The sequence below is a fragment of the Nesoenas mayeri genome, assembly GCF_963082525.1.
Source record: "Nesoenas mayeri genome assembly, chromosome: 3".
Taxonomy (NCBI): Eukaryota; Metazoa; Chordata; class Aves; order Columbiformes; family Columbidae; genus Nesoenas; species Nesoenas mayeri.
Window position 1 is genome coordinate 116,625,905 of NC_137544.1, and position 15,793 is coordinate 116,641,697.

Below are 15,793 nucleotides of genomic sequence, written 5' to 3' on the forward strand. Positions count from 1 at the left end.
GGCGGAGTCCCTCAGCATAAGCCATGCTGGTCCTATCACATGAATCTTTGACGTTATACACTTCCTAAAATGAACTTTCAGCACCTGTTCTTCATACTAAGTTACTGCAGCCTTGTCAGTTCACTTGGAAGACACCAGTTCCTTCCCAACCACACAGCTCATTAAAACTGCAGGGACAAGATCTGTGGACTTCACATTTGTTGGGCAAACACTGATTTGGATTAGCTGCAGATGTTGCTCTTAATGCAAGAACGTGGATTCACAAAATCTCTGAATATTCTTCAAATTTGCAGAAAATATCTAAAGGTTTTGATAACAGCTTTGCAACACTGCAGTTGGGGAATACAGTGACTGAGGAGAAAGGTTTGTGCACTTTTGCAAGTGTGTGGGAGAACACGAATGCAGTACACTAGACAGTGGTAGTCCTGGTTGTAAATTCTGTACTTTCTATAGCCTCTGCAGGCAATCAAGAACATCGTTGTCTTAAATAATTTCTGAATGCTATCTTTATATTTAATACGCTTTAAGTAGTAAGTGTAAGGTATCTTACAGGAAGAAGTTTTATGTTGGGGTGAAAAATAGCCTGATAAAGCCATACCTTCACAAAGACAAAGGATGTGTGTGTGTGACACAACAGCAGCCATGTCATGAAGTACGTTGAGCCAGCTGCAAGACTTAGAATCACATGAGGATAAACCTTTCTCTAGACTAAGACCTTAACAAAAGATTGTAAGCGGAAAAACTTGCTATCGTTGTTTTTAATCATATGTGAGATACATTTATGGAGCGCTGCACAATTCCTTCCTTACAGAGGAGTAGCATTTTAGATCTTTGTCCCCTCAAAATAGGTGCTGAAGTAGCTTCTTCCAGCTGGTGTGCTTATTGCACAGCTTTTCTATTAAAGGGGGTTGTGGAGCTTTCCGAGCGGCCACCAAGAGCAAGGTATTCACGGAGCAATTCCTGCTTTCTTACTAGCTCCTCTGTTGCAGCTTCAGGGGACCAAATCTAGAAAGTAAAGGTATTTGTAGTTAATTTCGACATGACTTCTGCAACTGAAGCATTAAGAGGACACTGTTAACCAAACAGAGCCATATTCTGGCACTCCTTTCCATCCTGAGACGTACAAGAAAACTAGTGTGGCTTCCCAGAAGATACCATGACATTTTGTGTATATATAAGCAGGGCATCCTCTTGTCACTTCAAATTTATAACATGCCATGGGCTCATATCAGGGATAAAGTGGAAAAAAAGATGTAAAGGTAATTGTTGAGAATGACTGACTCAGGCCCAAGATCCTCAGAGTGGAAAATAGTAATTAGTTGTAGAGTCACTTACTCCCCTGAGACCACTGCAGAAACCAGCACAAATGAGGGTTAGGGAAATGGTAACAAACGCCTAACAAAGCTTCTCAGTCAGCAATGGTATTCTTTTCCTTTTTAAGGAGAAAAAATATTTACAAAATTACTTCTCTGTGATCATCTGTTTCTTGGTTATTTGTGAATGAGTATTAACAAGTCCTTGATACAAAAATTATATTTCCAGTATGCTAACTCTAGGTAGTAAATATTTAGTGTACTGTGATCCATTTAGTTCAGTAACTGTCACTGACATGAGTATTAATAATCATCCAATAACTAGTTGAGAAGGCAAATTAGAAGCTGATGCTGGTCCTGTGCACAAGGGCTCCTATCCTTTAAGTGTAGGAATGTAAAAATCCACACCATGAACATAGTTGCATTTGTATTTTACTGTGGCTCCACTTTAATCCTATTTTAAAATCTTATAAGAGCCTGATTTCCATGATAATTTGTTTTATGTATATATATGCGTATATGTATATAATACGTATGCGCATATATATGAACTATTTAATTTACCATTGTTTTGTGGCAACTTGTCTAGCCTGTGTCATGTCATCTATAAGTTAGTCAAATTGTGAGGTCATTTCATCAGACTGTTCTGGGTTTTGATCTACAGCAAGGTCTATCTTTAAATTAATGTGTAACCGCTCAAGTTTTGCTACTGTACGTACTTTTCTGGGTTTGAATGTGACGCCCTCTTTCTTGGTAGCACCGCTGGTTATCAAAGAGTTCAGATAAATAACACTCTCCTTAGGGGAACGTGCTTTCTTTTCAATAATTGATTTTTCTATAACTGGCAGAGATACCTGTGAAGGCTGAAAGAGAAGTTATCAGTTATACAAATACATCACATTTGGAAGCAAGGCACACATCCCGCATCTTCTGATACTTCTTTTGATATCTTTACTGTGCGTGTATTTTTCTTAATCTGTTCAGGATCTGTCATTCTTAAAGCTGATATTTTATTATTTTTTAATAACCCAAAATTGTGAGGGGAGACCCTTTAAAAGATAGAGGATAACTCCCCTTCTTGGACACTAAAACACTCTCCGCTCTTTAAGACTCCCAAGGCAATCACCTTGTACTACTGGTGATCCCAACCTGTGCTGGGTGATGAATAAATAAGCACCCAACGTTGTCATCCTCCTGCCTATGGAAGTCCTATATATCCCTGACAAATTCAGAACATTTTGAAAGGGGAAAACCAACATTTGGCTACCAGCACGTATTTACTGCACCGCCCAGGGCAGGACTGCTGGAGGACGCTTCCAGCAATGCAGATAAAACTGCATTTTCTCTCTGAATAGCATTCTGAGTCTGACTAACAAGTACCACTGGTAAATCAGGAAGATCTCATCTACAAGAAGACAACCAGCATGTGGTCACGGAGGCGGATGTCAGCTTGGGAATGAGGGCAATAGGAAAGTTCTCAAGGCTCCTGGTGGGTGCAGGAAAGGCATCCAGAAGTACAACAGCCAAACATCAGTCTGGGATTTGAGAAGCAGGATTTGGGTCAACGGTAGAAGAGGAAGGATACAAGATAAGCTGGGAAATGAGAAGTCAGCAAGGCTGATATTGCCTCAATTAATTTGATTAGCAGAATAAAAAGATCTTTCTACTAATTCGAAGGGCTTTGGTCTTATCCTATGAAGAAACAGGTGCTCCATTTAAGAAATTAGTTACCAGTTGTTTAGTATTTACCACATCAGAGCTGGATGATCATAAACTTCAGGAGGAGGGGGAAAAGAAGAGGAAACGGTTTTCTGTGTCCTGTCAGTTATGTAGGACATAATTCTTAAGTGGCATTGGGGGAGACATGAAGTTCATACAATCAACAAGTCAAAATTTCAACTGATGAACAAGTGCTAGCAAGAATGAGTATTGGCTTTGGAAAATACTCACTTTAACAAAACTGCCTGATTTATAGCTTTAGAGAGACATGGAGGGCAAATAAATGACAGAAAGAGGCACTCTACTAACTACTAGCGAATCAATCCTTTGCTACCATCTCTCGTACCTCTTTTTTCACAGCCTCTACAGGCTTCAGTGTAGATTTTCTCTCTCCTGCTTTTTTTTCTGGTACTTCTGGCAAATTTTCCAGTTCATTTTGGAGCAGATCAATTATTCGAGAATCTGCGAATGCTTTAGCAATATCCAGAGCATTCTTTCCTGTGTTTAAAAAGATCAAATACCTATATAAGCCATGGAAATTAACCTTGGCACTTGTTATTGCAACTGGATCATGACACTACAGTCAACTGAATTTAATCAGGCCTCTATTTTATTATATTAACTGCTCAGTGTGCCAGCAGTGTGCCTGGCATTGGTGTGAGCATGGCAGTCATCAGCACTGCTTGCAGAAATAAGGGCTTGCAGAAACGAGCCTTGAAACTAAATACTGCAGGAATTCTTGGAGTAGTTACTAGGCTCTTAATGTCCTAACGTTTGCAGCTTAATATACTGGTCTTGCAAGTTATAATTTTGACCTGTGAGAGCTGAGAGTATTTAGCACTAGGAGATGGCTGGCACAATACAAGGTTAGGAATGTAGATTGAGCTATTACAGGTATCTTCCTTTTCCAGTGCTTGCCCTATGGCTGGCAAGGAGTGAAGGGAAAGCCCCGTGGTTTAAGTTATGCCAGACACTTCGGTGCCTAAGAAAGGAAAAATACTCCTGGATCTTATGAGATGAGACCCTGTGGCTGTGAACAGTTGTGAGACTAAACTGCCATGTGAATTGAAACTTCACACGGTAACAGAAATGGAGAATACACATCCCTTCTAGAAGAGGGTTTCACCTATAATGCATTTTAGGAAGGAAAGTCTCATTATGTAGCAATATTGCTTCCTATGTTAGAGCAGGGGCTTAAAATGTGATGTTAACCGCTTAAATTAATCCAAAAATAGAGGAAATAATACTGGATGGGGAATCTGCTGTGAGGAGGTAACGCTTCAGTATCAGCTCAGATTTGTTTTTCTGTTAAGTAGTTTTTTTCTCTGGGACTAATATTTATATGCTAAGCAGCAAGATTTTTTTTTAACCAGTGCTGCCTGTGCATAAAAATAAGTGATTTAAATGGGTGGCAGAGTACATACTAGCCACAACTAAAATCTAATTTTCCATAAAGTAATATTAATAACTAGCTAATTTTTTTTTCATTAAAGCCATTATAACTCTGTATATATCCTGTGAGGAGCAATAGACTCTTTAATCATGTAATTTATCACGTTACTTTATTTTCTAGATGCATAAAACCCAGCAAAGCTGACTCCTTAATGACTCCATACTGTAGAAACCTAATAGAATCTAAGTCTTACCTTCCTCCCATTTCTGACAGCAATCACAAATTCAGAACACTTCTCAAAGTGTTTGAAGAATATTTTTTTTAATAAAACATGTATACATATAAGAAAACAGGCCTTTTGGGGAGAGATTGATATTTACCGTTGCTGTTGGTTATCTGGATGTCAGCACCCGCAGTGATTAAAAAATAGACTATATCCAGTCTGCTGATCTCGATGGCTCTCATTAGCGGGGTGGCGTTGCCTATTGAAAGCGCATCCACTGCTGCTCCAGCCTCCACCAGCAGTTCAGCGATATCCAGGTGTCCGTTATAGCACGCGTGGTGGAGGGGAGTCCACATGAAGTTGTCTGTTGCGTTTATATCTGCCCTACAAAAGAGTAAGAGGAGATGTGGCAGGTGGAGCCAGCTACTAGATATAGTAACATCCACAGCTCCAAGTACAGTCAATGTTAACTGCCCACTGCAAGGGCATATTCAACGTAAATAACATTTTCATATTGCCACTCATTTTAGTATCTGATATATTGCTTGTCTTGGAATATTAATTGTAAGAGTGTGCCTGGGTGGTGATCACATCCAACGCAGTGACCTCTACATGGAGGTTTTCACAGGTACAAAGAAAAACAAGCATTCAAACAGCTTAATCCTGTCAAATGCAGGTAGTGTTTGTGCTCCAGCTCCACAGAGAATGGCAAAAAGCAGATTAACGAATTGAAAAAAAGAATGCTCCTGGGCCAAGAACAGGTGCTCTAAAACACATGGCAAAATTGCCTGCTGTCCAATTTATAAATGAGTTAGACAAGGTCTATTTCAGAAAATCTGAGGATTTAAAACTTTTTCAGCCACTGTGCCACTGGACTAGATTTGTTTCTCCTCCCATGTTAAAACTGGTGTGTTTTGAGGGATGCAAGGGCTACTTTGGGGGAAACATTTGCAATACGCTGTGTTCAGATGAAGCTGTGGGGAAAAGTATTGTCAGCCCTTTAGCAACCAGCTGCCTTGGGAGCTTTCGGGCTGGGGTCATGCAAGCCATGAACGAGCCACTAGAACCCTTAATAGTGTTAAAAGGGAAGAAATATGGTTCCCCATAGCTTTTCAGAAAGCACAGTCCATGACCATGCCCAGATCTGCGATCTCCCATGCATGCCATGGACCTAGAGGTCCTGAACTGAATCAGGGGCACTGTCCCGTTTAGGGACAAAGAGCTGATGTCTTCCCAGCACACGCGGAGGGAGGGAGAAGGAAGAAAAATTACGAATGAAGCTGCTTCCTGGGATAGCTTTTTGTTCTTCTGGTTGGATGGTTAATATTTAAGACTAGATCAAAAGAACCGATTCATCTGTTCATCTTGTTTAAATTTTTTATCTTTTTCAGAATTCTACCTTTGGTGAGATCTTATCACAGTAAATTCCCCAGACTTATCAGTTTTACCATTGTTATCTTTCAGTTGCTTAGCCATTATGGTTTATTCATTTGCTGTTGTCATTTCCTTTATATTTCTCATTAAAATAAGCGGTTCCAGTTATTCCACTTTCTCTCTCAACCCAGCCTCCACACCAGTATTGATACTCTGTCTGCCCTTGAATCCTTTTTGCTGCCTTCACTCTACCAGTAACAAACCGATTGAACAGACCAGAAACAACACAGCACTGACTTAAAAATTCTTTAGCATTAAATTTGTCTTTAGCCCAAATTAAATTTACCTCTGAGTCTTGCTAGAACAAGATAGAAAGCAGACACCACCAAATTAGGTTTAAACCTCAGCATTTTCTATAGCTCTGGATAAGTGTTTTGTTTTCTATTTGATGTGGATTTGTCGTAACACGTTGAGAAAGTTGTGTTGTAAGAAGCATTTGAACTTCCATGCCAAACTGAGAGTATCTGAAAGTCCATGCTGTTAAGAGATGCAAAGCTAAACACTGTACTGACCACTTTCCACTTTCTGCTTTAGGTCAATTTAAAAATCTCAAAATTGGTACTTTTTTTTTTAAACTAATTTATTACATTTCTAGGTCCAGCTGTTAAATATGATGAGATGTGACTCCAGTGCTGTCTAGTGAGGTTTAACACAAGCAGTTGAGATTAATTTGCTGGATTAATTTGCTAACTCTTGCATCCTTATCTTCGGAAGATCTGAATATGCACGTTTACACAACTTTCCACGTGCTCCAGGAATGTCAGTGTAATTACCAGGGAGTATAAAGATCCACGTGCTGTTAAATCACTGCAGGAGCTGGAGCAACAACTACAGCCACTTATTCTGAGAAATGAATGTTAAAATGAGTTCTAGCTATAGGTAGAGAACAAAGCTAATGCAAATATCTCTGAGAAATGTTCATTTAAGCATTTATGTGAATGACTACAGCAGTCTAACAAAAAGAAGAGATTATGCTATTACACCAGTACAATTGAATCTTTCTTGAAATGCTTTAACTTCTAAGCTGTCATTGAGATTTTTCACAAGTGTGTCTGTAGGCTACAGAATCGCTGAAGCACTTCTAAAGTGAGGAACGGACTAAACAGGAGCACGCGCTTCTGGTGTAAATCCTGCTGCCTCAGCCTGCTGAGGAAAGCGATTATAAGGCTGATCCCCTTAAAACATTTGCATGCAAAGGCCCTGGCATGTGGAACAGAGAAGTCCAGGATTGCCTTGATGATTTCAGGCAAGTCACTTGAGCCGGATTTCTCCAAAATCATTTATCTGATGTTGAGTGTTTGGTTTTGGGGATGCACCGTTTGAGGCGTGGATGTGAACAAAGTGCAGTTCCAATAGACTGGATTTGTAGGCACTCTACATCTGACCAAAATGTCAACAGCCCAGACACCAAACATTTCAGGTCTGGGAAACATACTTCTTGGGTGTTTCTATTTCCCTGTTACTGAAATGTGAAGAATAATAAACTGATCCTCTAACTCAGGATCTTATGGAACTAACTTTAATGCTAAATGTTATGTCAATAAAATAAAAACCCATAGTTTGTTGCATCCAAATGTTTACTGGAAATTGATGCTTTTTGAAAACCCTTCCAAAATATCAATTAAAAAAAAAAATAAAAAATCAGAAATGATCTTACCCCTTTTCCAGAAGATACTGCACCAGATCGATGTTCCCAGTTGCACATGCAGTCATCAAAGGTGTTTTGTAATATTTATCTTTTATGTCTACTGGCACACCCTCGTCAAATGCTTTCTGTAGAGACACAAAGTCTCCAGCTCTGACCAGGTAGTTAATATTCATGTACACTTTCCTTGGCTCATCTATGTACCAGACACGGTCGTCGTGCACGGGATGGGCAGATGGGTGGTCTCGGTTAAAGCGGTCACTATCAGGAGTGTCCTGAATAACCTCGACCATGTACAGAGGGAAGCCGTCTTCCCTATGCGGACACACGCTCTTCGGCATAACACAAATCGGCACCGGGACGGCAACTCCTTTTTTGCCTCTTCCTTTCCTCCCTTTCTTCCCCTTCTTCCTTTTAGGTCCAAAAGCTGTTATAAGGCAACTTTTCTGCAAATATTTAAAGCCCTTAAAAAATTCTTCTACGTTGATTCCCTCGGGCTCAGACCCTTTGTGTTTTTCAGCGATCATTTGTATTTGTTCAACGTCCACAAAGGCACAGTGCTTCTGAATAAGCGATATAAAATCAGCTTTAGTTACCATCCCATCTTCCTGCTTGACAGCCTCAAACACCTTGGAGAGGGCATCCTGGTGCTCTAAGGACCAGTCATACAGCTTCAGTGCCCAGAGCGGGTTTTCCTCCTTAGCCTCAGGCTTGGACTGTTTTTTAAAGTTCTTTTCAGCTTTACGCAACTCTGCTGTTGCTGCTTTAAAACCACCCTCCTTGGCAACGGCTCTTGGGGTCTTTTGTGACAAGTTCATCCATGTAGGATCACAGCCTAAAAACACGGACACAATTTCACTGAAAATGCAGTGGGATTCCTAATTATGTAATATAAAAGCCTTTTAATATACATGCAACTAATTGCCACAAGTCTACAATTTTATGCTGTTTTAATTATAAATAGCAATAGTAGGTGGAAGCACATTATTGATAGACTGGAAGGTTAGCTATGTGTCCATACTTGTTTCCCAAAGGGAGAGTCACTGGATAACCCCTGCACTACTTATCCATCTGCTCATGAATATGTACAAAAAGGCACAAGTTCCATGAAAATTCTAATCTCTTACTTAAAGCAGGAAGCAATGTTAAGAGGACACAAAGATTAAAATGTCACTTACCATTCTATATCCCAAACTTGCAATTTGGTGATGGACCACTGGTTAAACATTTGAATTACGAGAACAGTATGTAGGATTTTGCATGTGCTCATGAATCAAAGCTTGAAGTAGCATAATTATCTGATTAAGTTGGAAAATGACTACAGCTTCTTTGGAGTATGTTTCAATAGCTATGGGTGCCAAGTTTCTCCATAACTACACTGAGATAATTTTTTTAAATGATCAGCAAACCAAAAATTAATTTTCTATTGGAATATTCAATAGAATACTTCCAAAAACAACTAAAACCAGAAGCATTTAATACAGTCCGGTTCTAAATTATACAAACCTATGATGTTTCTGCTGCTTTCTTTGAGGAATGTTTTATCTCGGCCACATTAGTAGAAATCAGTCATAATAGCCTATGTTTGGCAGATCTTAATGAGAATTACATACACCACATGATACCTCAGAGAGTCAAATCTTTCATAGACGCCCAAGTGAAATCTTTCCTTTAGCACAGAAAAAATAATATACAGGATTGTTGCAAAGTAAAGTGTTATAAATGTACCTCTTTGTCCTATAAACTTGCAGCACATTGCAAATCCTCCCTCTGCAGCATAATGAAGCGGTGTGTTACCATTCATGGCAATCAGGCCCAAGTCTCCATTATAAGCTGAAATAATCCTCAACACCTAGAAAAAAAAAGACAGTATCACCAAAAATCTTATTTGTTAAGATGGGGAAGGGTGAAAATGATTTATAAATAAATGCAATATCATCTATTCCCAGTTTATATAGGGAAGTTCTCTCCCATGCCCAGCTGGTCAACGTGCACGTAATATTCAAATTTTTTATAGTACTGTGATTATTTAACTGAGGAAATAAAAACTTTGTTCAGTTGTAGATATCAAGGACAAGCTTCACTCCTGCCAGTCAACTGCAGGCCCCTGTCTTAAAGTAATGCTGACATTGCATGCACAATCCAAACTGCATAATTTTATATACTCTCAGGATGATGTGTGGGATCAGGAAGAAAGCGCCTACCTGCAGCTGTTTGCTTCTGCCCTTCTTGTAATGGGAATGTTTCATCCAAGTTACACAGCTGGGAGATGCTCCACATTGAGAGAAACAAGCTCTGCGGTGGAGCACCCATATGAGCACACACACTCAGAGGTACCTTAGCAAAAAAGGCTCTGCAATTATGAGAGGGATTATGCTGGATTCCCTTTGATACTTAAAAAGAAGCTGGTTTTGATTGCTGATTATGATGCTTTGATTGGCTGAGATACTGGACTCAAAAAAAAAACAACCCAAAAACCAAACAACCACAACAATAACACAACACAAAAAAACCAAAAAACATGCAACCCCCCAAAAAACAAACAAACCAACCACCTCAGATTGGGCTTTGCAACCATGTTCTAACGCCACAAATGATGATACCTCCAAATGGCCTCCTTTGGCTGCAAAATGTGCAGCACTGTGTCTTTCAAAGTCGAATTGGTTGACATCAGCTCCTCTCTCAAGCAGACCACGCACCAGCTCGAGAGCGCCCGCTCCTGCGGATTCCATTAAGACTGTGCGACCTGTAGCCTGCAAGGTAGCAAGAAATAAATTCAGAATTTGTTTTGTCTGCTAATTCAGGTTGGAGCAATATGATCTGATTGTTGCAAAGTGGCATAAAATGGTGGTATTACCAAAAAAAGGAGACACGTCTAGTAGTTTCAAAGATACTTGCAAGTAGACTTTAAGAATCTAGTCATGATGCTGCTAAAGTATGAGTAGTCAAATCCCAGAAACCCAAGTACATTAGTAGCTCCGGTCCCTTGAATTGTCCCTATGAAAATCAATTCCTTAGTTAAGGAATTCCTTATTCTGTGTGCATGCTCTCATGCATGTTTACAAAATCTAACACAAAATACCAGCATAAGGGGCTGTGGCTGGAGGAGTGCTACAGGGAAGGCAGAGCAACTGGGGAATTTCACTACTGTTCCGTCTGAGAGGGAAAGTTCCCCTTCTAATACATTAATGCTATGTCTTTTTCTATATAATACTGTATGTTTGTGATTAGCAGGATCTATTTTCTTTATAATGGCTGATTTTGGTAGATCTGGTGACCTTACCAAGAGCAGAGCACATCCAGAATCAGGGATTGCCTGCCACTAACATCTGGACCTACAGCAACACTTAGAATATCTGACTTGCCAAATTTCTCTGGGTGTAGCAAACCATTCCCATTGTGTGAACAGGTTATGTGCCCATCATATTACAAAAAAATGCAGGTTTCTCATATTGCAGATGCACTGAGTGCATGAATCAGACACGTGCGTGAAAGGATGGGATAAGGATGTCCAAACATTGGTTTTACTATAGCTACAAGCTAGAAAGGATGCTGCAAAGCTAGGACCAAAGCAAAAGCCGTGGGTAGCTTTAAAGGAAAGCTTGAGCTCCTTGACTTGGTCAATAGCACCGAGCTCCAGTCCTTCAGGTCTTTGTTAAATTAAGGAAGTAAACAAATAAATGACTAAGACATGCAAAAGAGAAAAAAACCAGTTTCTTATGCTTCATCCTTGCCTTGATTTCCCCATCAGGTTATTTTTATGTTGACTCACCTTTTAGTGAATATTATTTCAACTCTGAAAATTTCAGGGCGTATCAAGGCAAAGTACAAATCAGCACTCCTCCAATGAAGTACAGTGAACTGCAGCTGCTAAAAGCTGGCTCAGTTACATTTTGGGTTTGTAAAATATTTGCACTCTAATCTAGAATAATCTAGATCAGGATACATGGTTCAAGCAGAAGACTTAAATCCCTGCTCCTGCAAAAAAGGTGGTATAGAAGAAGGGAATAGGTATGGCCACAGAGTTAAGCACTTGTCACTGCTTATTTTAATGTGAGGATTTAAGGTCACATATGCTAGCCATCTAATAACTATTCTATATACTCCTGTATACATGTTCATAGTTACAGAAACATTCATACTGGGTTCATTCCATGGGGATTTGCTCCTCTTTCCAAGAAATTCAGACATATTTCTTCAATATCACGAGCTTGCTCACAGGCTTGTAGAAATACAGGCTTCCCATCAGTAGTACAGTTGTTAACATCTGCACCATGATCCAAGGCAATTTGCGTGCAGTGGTAGTGCCGCTTTGTAGGTAACATGCAGTAAAACAAAACACCTGCAAAGAAAAACAGCAGGGATTCTGGTGCAATAGTATATTATTAGAAAGGTTACTTAGGCTGTAATCTTCACAGCTGACCAGACAGTCTCCTTCAATAGAGGCCCATTAACTTCTCTCAGGGTATATACATGCAAAAAAGACTTCTATTAATAGAATAATAATATTATTAATTAACATTAATAATTTAGAGCCTTTGAACTTGGGGAGTAAACCAGAATTTAAAATATGACAGGTCACGGGAAGAATACAATTCTCAGTCGCAAGCTGTCTTTCAGCTACGGACAGGACAGAGGTACGATTTAAAGGCCTAGACTGTTCAGGGAGAATTATCTTCCTTGCCATCAAAGCTCTTATGACCATTAGCTCCTGTTGAGCTGTAAGGACACCGCTCCTCTCTAGAGACTGGACACAACATTTGCAACAAAGGTGTAACACAGTAAGGAGTCATTTCATGGTATTTCTGGTCTGATGAGGTTCCCTTTTACTTACCTTTCCCTTCATTATCCACAACAGTCATGTCTGCTTTAGCTTTTACTAATAAATCCAAAATCAACTCATGGCCTAGCTCAGCTGCCTTCATTGCTGGAGTACATCCCATTTTGTCCTGGACATCTGGGTGAGCTCCCTGTTTCAGCAAGAAGCTGCACATGTCACTGTCATTTTTAATGCAGACCAAATGAAGCGCACTAAATCCTTCCTCAGGCTCTGTGAAATTCAGGAGGTTTGGGAATCCATTCTGGACCAGCTTTTCTATTTTCTTCTTATCTTTCTGGTGAACGCACTGAAGAAGTTTGTAGATCTGTAAGTTCAGAAGTCTGTAATCTACTGGTAACATCCCAGAATAAGAAAACGTGGCTTCTTTCAAGGAAGTAATTTCTGCATGGGGAGAGAAGAAAACATGTAAATGTGGAGATGAGATTATAATTACATGCCAGGAAGAACAGGAATCAAACTACGTTCAAGGCATGAAAATATCCACTTTAACTTGACAGCGCACCAAGCTTTGAATTAATTAATCTCATTTAGTATGTACAGCATATAGAGATATAATAGAAATACATGTAGCACCTTGCAAAATTGTTCTTTATAGTCTTCAAACTGTTATGAACAAGTCTCATTCGAGGTGAAAATTAAGTTGAGAAACTGCAAGGTAGCTGCTTTCCATTCAAATAAATGTTATAATCTACAACAACTTGGAAGGCTAAGGGGAGACTGATCATCTGTCATTTTAGTACCTCAAAGTGAAAAGAAGAAAAAAATTACACGTCACAGTGTCCTCTGCACTTACTGAACATAAAACTGATACTAGCATCACCTCATCAGTACCTGAGCACCTTCATTTTTTTGGTAGCTGATGCATGACTTTCCTGCTGGGCTATGTACATAACGTAGTAAATTGCATTTCTCTGCAGCAAAACCTTCGGCGAAAAAAAGATGCAGACAGTGAGACACTGGTCTGGAAAATGGTTACCCCTGGTGATGCAACACATGCTTAAGAAAACAGCTTTGCAGTTGCCTCAATTCTGATTTCTTTTTTTGGTCAGGCTTTTTAGCCACTTTTAGCTAGTCTGAGCACTAAGGATATTATAAGGACAATTTCTGAAGATTCTGTAAGCGGATGGGAAGCTTCAGCAAGCCATGGGTCAGCCTGTCCTCCAAAAATGACAATGTGCTTACACACCCAAGCAACTACTAGTTTTAAGTGTTCCTGCCAGCGTCCACAGCAGTGACACAGCAAAGGAGCAGGGTACAAGTGGCACAGGCTGTTGCAGGAACAGCTGTGGCTTTGAGAGGCAACAGGACAATCAGCAGCACCAGTGGGAAAGGTGGACATGTGCTGCACATGTTAGACACCACAGAGTAGGGCTGAAAAACAGCAAACCACAAAATATTCTTGCAATGTCCCTGAATATATGTCCAATGATGATTTAAACTACATGGTTAGGTATTACTTGCTCCCTACAACCTGTCTCATGCAGGACACGAGTCTGACAGCACACCTTGCACTTACTGCACACTTTCCGTTTTGCTCACAGGGCGATGTGTTACACTCCATTACAATTTTAGCCCAAATTCAGCCTGACCAGTTTTTTCTCAGTGCTTTTGAGATGCTTATCATGGTATTCTTTTAATACTTCACACACAGTAACAAAATCATTTCCATAAACATAAGTGAAATTATTTTCATCACAATGGTGAAGTTTGTTGTTATCACAATCCAACCACCAGTGAGATCCTACCAAGTTTAAAGTCTTTGCTTCAAAGCATTAAGAACCAACAACTTACATGAAAACAACCGTAACATATTAACTGTGACAGTTAATATTTCTTTGCAGTATTTATTGAAAGTGACTGGATTAAGTTTTATTAGAAGTTTATACAGTAACAGAATCACAGCAAGACGGGGGAATACAAAACTCTGCCCAGAGTCAGGTAAAGTTATGAGCAGGTGAAACAGGCTGTGTAATGAAAATATAATTAAAGCATCCTGCAAATTTTCATTAGATACTACCAACCATATGTACTTCATAGAGTTTTTATCACTTAAGCTGTTACAGATCTTTTAATGGAAAATTAGGGATTGTTAACATGGCTTTGAGACGGTCATGCTCCAGGGAGGACTTCATGAAGCTATAATCATAAATCCCAAGCTTGTAACATCTGCTTAGCAACAATTTTATCTGTTGACAAACATTGACAGAATTGCTACCTTCATTCTGCCAGCTTGTATCATTGTTTTGGTTGAGACCATGATCTCATTTCAAATTCAGATTAACCGTTTTCCCAGTACACCTAGTATTAAGAAAATCATTTCAATCGGACTCTTGTTGTCTCTCAAAGCTTTCCAAGCTGTGATCAAGGTACGTTGATAGGGAGGGAAGGTCTGGTGGCCAGGGTGCTCTCTCACTGGCTCTCTGTCGAAGCACCTGACTGCTGTTGGAAGCACTTGTGACTCCTTTTTTAAAGCTTTCAACATATTTCAGTTTCAACATTTCAAGTTGAAAACATCCCTTTAATTATCACTATTCACAAACCAGTAAACAAAATTTTCATATGTTTTATCTTTAGTGAGAGAAAATAGCTTAGCACTTCCTAAATTTAATCCATTTGCCTGCTGGCCATGGAGATAAGCATGAGCCCTATATGCTGGTATAAAAAAAACCCCACCAAAATAAACACAATATGATAACAGTGCCACGCTATATTTATAGCTTTATACAAATAATTGCACCGGATTTTGGGCTGTGACTAATGTTTAATAGGAGTGATGCAGCAAAATCTTCCTAAAACTGAATTCCAGTAAAATGAATAGCCTGTAATGATGGGGTTTCTCTTCTTGGTGTTAACTCTCAAGAAATGCTTTGTCCTGGGCTGAGGCATAGCTTAGTGCTGAGTGACCGTCGCTTCCCTGGCGCTTCCCATCTGAACCGAGCAGGTTTCAACCCTGTGCTGAGACTGTTGCCCCAACACAGCCCTTTGGGAACCTGGTACTGAGTGCTGTAAATACAATCCCAAGGCTAGGGCTGGATTTGAGCAAAAGATTTGTGTTTTTACCTCTACACTTTGCCTTGCAACTTCCAGTCACTTTAGTGTTCATCCAAACTGGAGTGTAATAGAGCCAGGGAGGGCGGGCAGGCAGCCCTGGGGCCAGCAAGCACCTGGCAATCAGGTGTATGAGCAACAGCTGCAGGGGACAGGGGCTGAGAGGAGGTTGTTTCTC

General features: G+C 39.9%; 1 protein-coding gene across 1 annotated transcript; it reads right to left on the bottom strand.

The window, feature by feature from the left end:
* Positions 1–879: 879 nt before the first annotated feature.
* ANKEF1 (ankyrin repeat and EF-hand domain containing 1) lies at positions 880–12,907 on the bottom strand (the record flags this gene model as incomplete). Its single annotated transcript, XM_080341503.1, has 9 exons — positions 880–1,005; positions 2,033–2,176; positions 3,379–3,530; positions 4,806–5,032; positions 7,740–8,562; positions 9,456–9,579; positions 10,331–10,480; positions 11,870–12,069; positions 12,562–12,907. The coding sequence occupies 9 exons, from the start codon at positions 12,905–12,907 to the stop codon at positions 880–882; spliced, it is 2,292 nt and encodes a 763-aa protein (XP_080197629.1).
* Positions 12,908–15,793: the final 2,886 nt, after the last annotated feature.